We start from the raw sequence: 10,550 nt of genomic DNA on the forward strand, positions 1-10,550 counted from the left end.
CCAATATATCACGGCTAAGGGCTGTATTCAGGCACTCCGCGTTATGTCGTGCACAAGAACAGCCATTAGCCGTGGTATATTGGCCATATACCACAAATCCCAGAGGTTCCTTATTGCTTAATTATATCATTTCTATGTAAAAACGAGGGAGGGTTATTCTAAATACTTCCTGTGTGTGACAGCATGGACTAAAGGTGGCCATTACAATTCAAATCAGAGGTGTGCACTGGGAAAAAAATCTCTTAAAAGAAATTGTTTGGATATGTTTGTTTAGGCACATTTTTCTCTCTTCAAATCCAAAAACAACCAAGAAAATGTACATCCTAATCATACTACGGTGATATGCATGAATCTCCCTAATAAAACAAATGAATAATAACAACGTACCTTTATGTTGCTGAACACTGATCTTGGTTTCTTCATATCTTTGGCACAAATCTCCATTTGCTGTGAAGAGTAAAAGGTATCCAGAGAAGAGAGAGAGAGTCCAGTCCAGTAGAACTCAGCTGTTGAAAGTGGGTGGGGGGGGGAAATTAGTGAGTGAGTCTCTCCGTGTTGAAGTCAGGGGTCTGTCTGTATCTCTCTGTCTGTCCCACAGTCTTCTACACTGGTGAGTCTCAATGAGCTTTTTTTTTTATGGCTCACAGTGATGTAATGAGTCAGCCCACAACTCCACGCGCACAATGTTTTTGAACGTTAATGATGAAAGCCCATATTTTTTACATGACCTGTTTTATACGCTGTGCAGTGATTGTTTTTTACTCAACGATAAGAAATGAATGATGTAATTGTTTAGACAAACATCTAATAAACAAGTAGGAGGTCTACACAAACACAGTCAATATGTTTAATTAATTAATACTGTATCGAAATTATTTTCAATAGAAGTTGACCACCCAACAAAAGTTCCTTTAACAGTTCAGCATCTCAAAAAGTTGGACAATAGTTTTTATTTTATTTTTTATAGCCGTAATTAAACATAACTTTGCGGATATGATACGTCGGTGAAAAGTATCGGTCTAGCGCCGACAGACATAACCAATCTGTTACATGATGACCTCATGTCATCAATGCGGATGACGAATTAGGAACGTTATTTGTCAACCATACTGCCCCCAAATACCCTCGAAGGTGAGACAGATCCACACAGACACACACACAACCTCCCTCCCTCCATTCTTGGCGGACATCCAACAGGTGGTTCCAATGGTAATAGGTGTTCTTCTGATAAATCACACACAAGCCTTATAAATCACTGTTTGAAAAGAAAAAAGTGTGTCATTATTCCAACAAAGCCAGTTAAAGGCTTAGCAGCTGCACACAGTGGGAACCGTTACAAAGGTGAAGCCCAAGAAGAAAAGGGTGAGCGCGTAGATTTATAGTTTTTCAATGTACACTGGTAGGTTAGAAAATATTCACATCAAATGAGGCGTTACTTCGACCTTGATTGACCTTTTTGTTACTGCTGTTATAAAACACTAGGACAGACTGACCAGGTGAATCCAGGTGAAAGCTATGATCCCTTATTGATGTCACCTGTTCAATCCACTTCAAATCAGTGTAGATGAAGGGGAGGAGACGGGTTAAAGAAGGATTTTTAAGCCTTGAGACAATTGAGACATGGATTGTGTATGTGAGCCATTCAGAGGGTGAATGGCCAAGACAAAATATTTAAGTGTCTTTGAACGGGGTATGATAGTAGGTGCCAGGCGCACCGGTTTGTGTCAAGAACTGCAACGCTGCTGGATTTTTCACGTTCAACAGTTTCCCGTGTGTATCAACAATGGTCCATCACCCAAAGGACATCCAACCAATTTGACACAACTGTGGGAAGCATTGGAGTCAGCATGGGCCAGCATCCCTGTGGAACGCTTTCGACACCTTGTAGAGTCCATGCCCCGATGAATTCAGACAAATCAATATTAGGAAGGTGTCATAGCTTCAATTGTCTCAAGGCTTTAAAAATCCTTCTTTAACCCGTCTCCTCCCCTTCATCTACACTGATTGAAGTGGATTTAACAGGTGACATCAATAAGTCATCGTAGCTTTCACCTGGATTCACCTGGTCAGTCTGTCCTAGTGTTTTATAACAGCAGTAACAAAAAGGTCAATCAAGGTCGAAGTAACGCCTCGTATTTTCTAACCTGCCAGTGTACATTGACAAACTAGAAATCTTTGATGGTGGTGTTGATTTATTGTGTTCTATGTGCTTGGTTTCTCTGACAAGTTTACCGACTTGGAGCGGCATGAGGTGTCTTATGGTCTTTGCAGCATCATCAACATCAATCTCAAGGGAGTGATAGGGGAGTCTTTGCCTCTGCATTGCTTGATCTTTGGGGTTTTGGTATCTGTGAGATTTTTAAAAACATTTTTAGTCATTTAGCAGACGCTCTTATCCAGAGTGACTTACAGTTAGGTGAGTGCATACATTTTTCATACTGGCCCCCCGTGGGAATCGAACCCACAACCCAAAATATGATTGATTGATTGATTGATTGAGAGAGTAGGCGAGAGATTAGTGCAAGGTTCTTCTACACGTTCCCAATCAAAGAGGAAACAGGAACATTCTGCTTGTCACCAGTTGGCCATGGAGTTTGCCCCTTTACTCACAAAGGCATAGGACATTCTGGTCTGTTGCAGTACATAGGACATTCTGGTCTGTTGCAGTACATAGGACATTCTGGTCTGTTGCAGTACATAGGACATTCTAGTCTGTTGCAGTACATAGGACATTCTAGTCTGTTGCAGTACATAGGACATTCTGGTCTGTTGCAGTACATAGGACATTCTGGTCTGTTGCAGTACATAGGACATTCTGGTCTGTTGCAGTACATAGGACATTCTGGTCTGTTGCAGTACATAGGACATTCTAGTCTGTTGCAGTACATAGGACATTCTAGTCTGTTGCAGTACATAGGACATTCTAGTCTGTTGCAGTACATAGGACATTTTAGTCTGTTGCAGTACATATGACATTCTGGTCTGTTGCAGTACATATGACATTCTAGTCTGTTGCAGTACATAGGACATTCTAGTCTGTTGCAGTACATAGGACATTCTAGTCTGTTGCAGTACATAGGACATTCTAGTCTGTTGCAGTACATAGGACATTCTGGTCTCTTGCAGTACATAGGACATTCTAGTATGTTGCAGTACATAGGACATTCTGGTCTCTTGCAGTACATAGGACATTCTAGTATGTTGCAGTACATAGGACATTCTAGTGTGTTGCAGTACATAGGGCATTCTAGTGTGTTGCAGTACATAGGACATTCTGGTATGTTGCAGTACATAGGACATTCTAGTCTGTTGCAGTACATATGACATTCTAGTATGTTGCAGTACATAGAACATTATAGTCTGTTGCAGTACATATGACATTCTAGTCTGTTGCAGTACATAGGACATTCTGGTCTGTTGCAGTACATAGAACATTCTAGTCTGTTGCAGTACATAGGACATTCTGGTCTGTTGCAGTACATAGGACATTATAGTCTGTTGCAGTACATAGGACATTCTGGCCATTCCATTAGAAGAAACAGAGCAACACTGTGACCAGGACCCCTTTAGGTACACCATGTTCACATGCATCACATTATCATCTGAAACTATTCCTAAAAATATTTTGTCCTTAAAGACTCACTCCAGCTATTTTATAACTTTTCCTGTTGAAAAACAATATCCCACGTATAAATACAGTAATGTACACATACTTAAAATATGTTGAGTAAAATAGTGTTTTTTTTAAACAACTGCACATTTCAAGGAGTTAGTCTGACGGTGCCCTCTGATGATATCCGTCTCCCCCCTTGAAAGATGGGTCTTTGTCTGTCATACAGCCGGGGAACAATGCCATGGAATTCTGACATACCAACATGTTCATCTTTTCATGAGATTCTTGGTTATTGTAACTGTTCAGTACGCAACACTTTACTTACAGCCTGCAGGTATAATGTTTAACAACGCGTTAGAAGCATTTCAGCCTTTCTAAATCTTTATAAAAGTCTCTAAACTCCAGTAGTAACGCACGCCCTAAGCCCGTTGTGATTATCAATCCCTGTGATTATAATTCTGATTGGTTCTGGCTGTGAAACGGTGAAAGCACTGCTATGCTACTGCACAGTAAAGCTGTATTGCCGTGTTCAGGAAACGTATGAAGCACAGCGTAGATCCTGCCAATCAGACCCATTTCCTCCTCCTGCACTTCAAAACAGGCAAACCATGAAGAACTGAGTCCCGAACGGCACCATATGCCATTAGGGAGGAATTCCCACCCGAGTTAAATGGAACGTAATTCCCTTTTTAATGAACTGTTCTCTCTCTGCGTATTCTGACCTTTAAAGCATGAGAACAGCATGCTATTCACCCGCTGTTTGTATATAAGTGGAGATCGAATTACTGATGGTGTGGCGGAGGTGTGTCTACAGATACACTGTATTCTGACCTTTAATTAATTCCCTCATAACTCCAGCACCTTTACTCGCGATGACCCAATGAATAAGGTTGAGCAACATCCATGCTGAACAAAAATAAATGCAACAATTTCAAAGACTTTAATGAGTTACAGTTCATAGAAGGAAATCAATCAATTGAAATAAATTCATTAGGCACCTTCTCTATGGATTTCACATGACTGTGCAGGGGCGCAGCCATGGCTGGGCCTGGGAGGGCATAGGCCCACCCACTGGGGAGCCAGGCCCAGCCAATCAGAATACGTTTTTCCCCACAAAAGGGCTTTATTAAAGACAGAAATACCCCTCAGCACCCCCCCTCCCCCTCATCAGATGATCCCGCAGGTATAGAAGCTGGATGTGGAGGCCCTGGGCTGGCGTGGTTACACGTGGTCTGCGGTTGTGAGGTTGGTTGGATGTACTGTCAAATGATCTAAAACGACTTTGGAGGCAGCTTACGGTAGAGAAATTAACATTCAATTATCTGGCAACAGCTCTGGTGGACATTCCTGCAGTCAGCATGCCAATTGCACGCTCCCTCAAAATTTGAGACATCTGTGGCATTGTGTTGTGGGACAAAACTGCACATTCTAAAGTGGCCTTTTGTCCCCAGCACAAGGTGCACCTGTGTAATGATGATGCTGTTTAATCAGCTTCTTGATATGCCACACCTGTCAAGTGGATGGATGATCTTGGCAAAGGAGAAATGCTCACTAACAGCGATGTTGGGGCACTAACAGCTCAGTTGTAGTCCTCCTGTAGCTCAGTTGGTAGAGCATGGGCGCTTGCAACGCCAGGGTTGTGGGTTCGATTCCCACGGGGGACCAGTACGAATGAAAATGTATGCACTCTACTGTAAGTCACTCTGGATAAGAGCGTCTGCTAAATGACTGAAATGTAATTGTAAACAAATTTGGGCCCAACATTTGAGAGAAATTAGCTTTTTGTGCGTAAGGAAAATTTCTGGGATCTTTAATTTTTTTTCGATAGAAATAACATCATTCTCCACACACTGTAATTTACAACTTGAGAAGAGATATTGATAAGAGCTAGGTAAATGAGTAATCTGTTTGGATAAGGGAATTGTAAATATAAATGACACTTGTTTTAGACCTAGTTTACCTTATAACCGCTGGAGACACACGTGAAACCTGTCATATGGCAGCAAACTGAAGCATATCAACATATCACCTTTTCCACAGTGAAGTCTATGAAACGCTGGTCTTGCCACTTGGGATGACATGTGGAGACCCGAAGCTATAGGCTTCTGAAGCCAATGCGCAAATGACAGTACAGCGCGCTAACAGTTGGTCAGCAAGTGGGAGGGTTTTCAGCGGTTGAACAAAATGTATTCAGCGCGCGCAAGGGAACCACACTTACAAAGCCTGTTCCACACCTCCATAAGGTACGTCTGAATACCAACTACTGAGAAGTGCGTAGGAAAGGCGTAAATGTCCTAAGTCTGAATCGGGCCCTTTAGTGCACTACTTCAGACCAGAGACCCGAAGGGCCCTAAAGTAGCACACTATAAAGGGAATAAGGTGTAATTTAAGAGTAAATAAAACGAGTCAAACTACATATTAAAACAGACCACATGAATAAGAAAATGAAAAGCCTGTTTTTTTTCCAAGGGTCCTGTTTAATTTGTACAAATTCAGTTTACAGAATGAGCACCCTTTAATTCAACATAGCAGTGATCATGACGACAAATCGTCCAGATTTTAGATGTGAAAATAACACGAGGCCATGTTGCTGCCAGGTTGGTGTGATATTGCTCTGGTCCAGGGCATTACGTGCTGCTTGCTCATGCTGAAGGCCGTAACGTTGCCAGGTTGGCAGTTATTCGGATTTTCACAGTGATTAGTGTTGTAGTATAAATTCATGTTTTCTCATTCTCAAAACAGCATGTTTGGCAACTGGGTTTTGTTCTGACAGAACAGTCGAAGTCAAAAACACAGAATAATAATAATAATAACGTTAGATATTCATTCCCCAGATATTTGTGAGATTGGAATTGATAGCTGTGATAGTGAACATCCAAAGGACGATGATGGTGGAAGATATAACTCAATCCATTAGCATACATCTCTGAAGTCTGAGGGTATGTAGTGTCCTGTATACAGTCTGTTCAGTCCACACTACTGGCTAAAGAGATGCTGAGGAGGATCATGGGAAGGGGGCGACAATGTCCCCAGCTATGCTAGCGCTCCACCGGCACGTCTCCCAAGGGAAACGAATGTGTAGCACAACGTTCCGTAGGTCCTTCAGTGGAGATCAGCACAGATGAGACGAGAGACAAAACACCACAAGTCATTGGTCCACAAGAAGTACAGCCGATCAGAGCTGCTTAGGCCTCGGAGACTGACCGGACTGACCGTTCCATCCCCCAAAACGGGCCTTCCGTACCTACCTTGAGTTTACTCTACCGTGACAGAGAGAAAAAGCATCTCTATAGTACACAGACAAAGCTCTATCCGAGTCCCAAATGGCACCCTGTTCCCTATATAGTGCACTACTTTTGACCAGAGCCCTATATGGGGCCAATGAAGGGAATAGGGTACCATTTGAGAAGCAGACCCTCTGTCCACTCTGACACCCATCCACTGTACTGTACGTTAAAAGAGTCATCCTCTCACTGAAAAGAAACAGATCTAAAACAAGAAATGTTCATCTCTTCTTCTCTAAGGTACAAACAACTGTCGAAAACAACATATTAGCATGGTGTGTCTTTAAAAAAAACAGGTCCTCAAAGCGTAGTTGTTAGGAAAATGGCGGCGACAGCTTGTTGGCCACATGGGTCTTTATGAAAGAGAGGGACGTTTTACCAAAACAGTGATGTCCTTGTGGGTCCTCTTTCATAGTGAGGGTATAGGTCTATTCTGGAAGCTAGTGATGCATGCTGGGAAAAATGACGACCTCAGAAAGAGAATCCTTGGTACTTGGCTGAAAGAACAGCTTGAAGCCTCCACAAATCCCAGAAATACCAATTATTTCACTTCGACTACGCAATGGAAATGTGATTCAACTACATACAAAAAAAATCTATACTTTACAAAACATTGTCATGATGATGAAAGTCTGTTCTTTCTTTTTAATAAGGCACAAGGTTTGTAAATGTATTCCTCATGGTGATTAGCGCTGTTCAGTAACTCCTGGGCCTGGTCCATACACAAGCCTGGGGGTGGATTTTACACGTATGCCCCCAACGCCGCATGGAACTCAGTCAGACACTGGACCAGCTGCTGGAACTTAGGCCTCTCCTCTGGATCCAGGGCCCAGCAACACGCCATCACTGCAAACCTACACAGACAGACAGACAGACAGAGACAGAGAGAATTAGCTGGGTCAGCAAGTGAATATGCACTCACACAAGCAATTTAAACACTAGCTCATTGCACAGTGTACGTTGAATCAAATAGCACAACATGTACAAAAAAAAAAAAAAAAAATAGTGATCACATTCCAATATTTGGGAATTGAAGGCTCTCAGTCCCAAGGACATTCAGTACCATGGGTCATCATTCAGTACCATGGGTCATCATTCAGTACCATGGGTCATCATTCAGTACCATGGGTCATCAGTCAGTACCATGGGTCATCAGTCAGTACCATGGGTCATCAGTCAGTACCATGGGTCATCAGAGAAACCATAAATAAGAAAACATAACACATCATACTATCATTGGTGCAGTACCTCGGGTCATCATACTATCATTGGTGCAGTGCCTCGGGTCATCATACTATCATTGGTGCAGTGCCTCGGGTCATCATACTATCATTGGTGCAGTGCCTCAATGTATATTCTTCTCTCCTAACCCTTCTCCTCTGGAGGGTCCTATAGTCAACCGTCTCTCCTCTGGAGGGTCCTATAGTCAACCGTCTCCCCTCTGGAGGGTCCTATAGTCAACCGTCTCTCCTCTGGAGGGTCCTATAGTCAACCGTCTCTCCTCTGGAGGGTCCTATAGTCTACCGTCTCTCCTCTGGAGGGTCCTATAGTCAACTTTCCATGCTGGACAGTCCTTGTGCTTACAGCATGTTGATAACAGAGGGAAGAACGTCCTATAAGAAGCCATCTCTAATTATTATTCTGAAGGGATTGATACAGTTAATGAACAGCTGAAGATTCATGATGAGAGACAAGTCTCATGAGATATGACTGTAAGTCGCTTTGGATAAAAGCGTCTGCTAAATGGCATATTATTATTATTATTATTATTATACTAAACTCAGCAAAAAAAGAAACATCCCTTTTTCAGGACCCTGTCTTTCAAAGTTAATTCGTAAAAATCCAAATAACTTCACAGATCTTCATTGTAAAGGGTTTAAACACTGTTTCCCATGCTTGTTCAATTAACCATAAACAATGAATGAACATGCTCCTGTGGAACGGTCGTTAAGACACTAACAGCTTTCAGATGGTAGGCAATTAAGGTCACAGTTATGAAAACTTAGGACACTAAAGAGGCCTTTCTACTGACTCTGAAAAACACCAAAAGAAAGATGCCCAGGGTCCCTGCTCATCTGCATGAACATGCCTTAGGCATGCTGCAAGGAGGCATGAGGACTGCAGATGTGGCCAGGGCAATACATTGCAATGTCCGTACTGTGAGACGCCTAAGACAGCGCTACAGGGAGACAGGACGGACAGCTGATCGTCCTCGCAGTGGCAGACCACGTGTAACAACACCTGCACAGGATCGGTACATTCGAACATCACACCTGCGGGACAGGTACAGGATGGCAACAACAACTGCCCGAGTTACACCAGGAACGCACAATCCCTCCATCAGTGCTCAGACTGTCCGCAATACGCTGAGAGAGGCTGGACTGAGGACTTGTAGGCCTGTTGTAATGCAGGTCCTCACCAGACATCACTGGCAACAACGTCGCCTTTGGGCACAAACCCACCGTCGCTGGACCAGACAGGACTGGCAAAAAGTGCTCTTCACTGACGAGTCGCAGTTGTGTCTCTCCAGGGGTGATGGTCGGATTCGCGTTTATTGTCGAAGGAATGAGCGTTACACCGAGGCCTGTACTCTGGAGCGGGATCGATTTGGAGGTGGAGGATCCGTCATGGTCTGGGGCGGTGTGTCACAGCATCATCGGACTGAGCTTGTTGTCATTGCAGGCAATCTCAACGCTGTGCGTTACAGGGAAGACATCCTCCTCCCTCATGTGGTACCCTTCCTGCAGGCTCATCCTGACATGACCCTCCAGCATGACAATGCCACCAGCCATACTGCTCGGTCTGTGCGTGATTTCCTACAAGACAGGAATGTCAGTGTTCTGCCATGGCCAGCGAAGAGCCCGGATCTCAATCCCATTGAGCACGTCTGGGACCTGTTGGATCGGAGGGTGAGGGCTAAGGCCATTCCCCCCAGAAATGTCTGGGAACTTGCAGGTGCCTTGGTGGAAGAGTGGGGTAACATCTCACAGAAAGAACTGGCAAATCTGGTGCAGTCCATGAGGAGGACATGCACTGCAGTACTTAATGCAGCTGGTGGCCACACCAGATACTGACCGTTACTTTTGATCTTGACCCCCCCTTTGTTCAGGGACACATTATTCCATTTCTGTTAGTCACATGTCTGTGGAACTTGTTCAGTTTATGTCTCAGTTGTTGAATCTTGTTATGTTCATACAAATATTCAAACATGTTAAGTTTGCTGAAAATAAACGCAGTTGACAGTGAGAGGACGTTTCCTTTTTTTGCTGAGTTAATATACTGGAAATAGTTAGACCGATAAAAGTGATGATCAAACTTAATCAATTAAAAGACAAAACAGCTTAACTGCCCTAATCAGATTGTACATGAGAACCAGGTATGTGTGTGTGTCTCAGTTCAATCGGGACAGTTGATTGGCCACAGCTTTTCTACCCACAGTTCATCAGGACAGTTGATTGGCCACAGCTTTTCTACCTACAGTTCATCAGGACAGTTGATTGGCCACAGCTTTTCTACCTACAGTTCATCAGGACAGTTGATTGGCCCAACCTTTTCTACCTACAGGTCATCAGGACAGTTGATTGGCCCAACCTTTTCTACCTACAGTTCATCAGGACAGTTGATTGGCCACAGGTTTTCTACCTACAGTTCAT

The 10,550-nt window shown here is 43.4% G+C and overlaps 2 protein-coding genes across 4 annotated transcripts in view; both read right to left on the minus strand.

The window, feature by feature from the left end:
• Nucleotides 1–555, minus strand: part of LOC121537623 (solute carrier organic anion transporter family member 2A1) — a 119,994-nt gene extending 119,439 nt beyond the window's left edge. For both annotated transcript variants that reach the window (XM_045223498.1, XM_041845207.1), the window contains exon 1: nt 388–555. In XM_045223498.1, the coding sequence (XP_045079433.1) occupies nt 388–444 (57 nt within the window). In that variant the 5' untranslated portion in view covers nt 445–555. The remainder of the gene's footprint in view (nt 1–387) is intronic.
• A 4,808-nt stretch (nt 556–5,363) lies between these two features.
• Nucleotides 5,364–10,550, minus strand: part of LOC121537621 (tyrosine-protein kinase RYK) — a 146,339-nt gene continuing 141,152 nt past the window's right edge. For both annotated transcript variants that reach the window (XM_041845206.2, XM_041845205.2), the window contains one exon: nt 5,364–7,751. In XM_041845206.2, coding sequence (XP_041701140.1) covers nt 7,640–7,751 — 112 coding nt within the window. In that variant the 3' untranslated portion in view covers nt 5,364–7,639. The remainder of the gene's footprint in view (nt 7,752–10,550) is intronic.

This window comes from Coregonus clupeaformis, chromosome 11 (genome assembly GCF_020615455.1).
Source record: "Coregonus clupeaformis isolate EN_2021a chromosome 11, ASM2061545v1, whole genome shotgun sequence".
Lineage (NCBI taxonomy): Eukaryota > Metazoa > Chordata > Actinopteri > Salmoniformes > Salmonidae > Coregonus > Coregonus clupeaformis.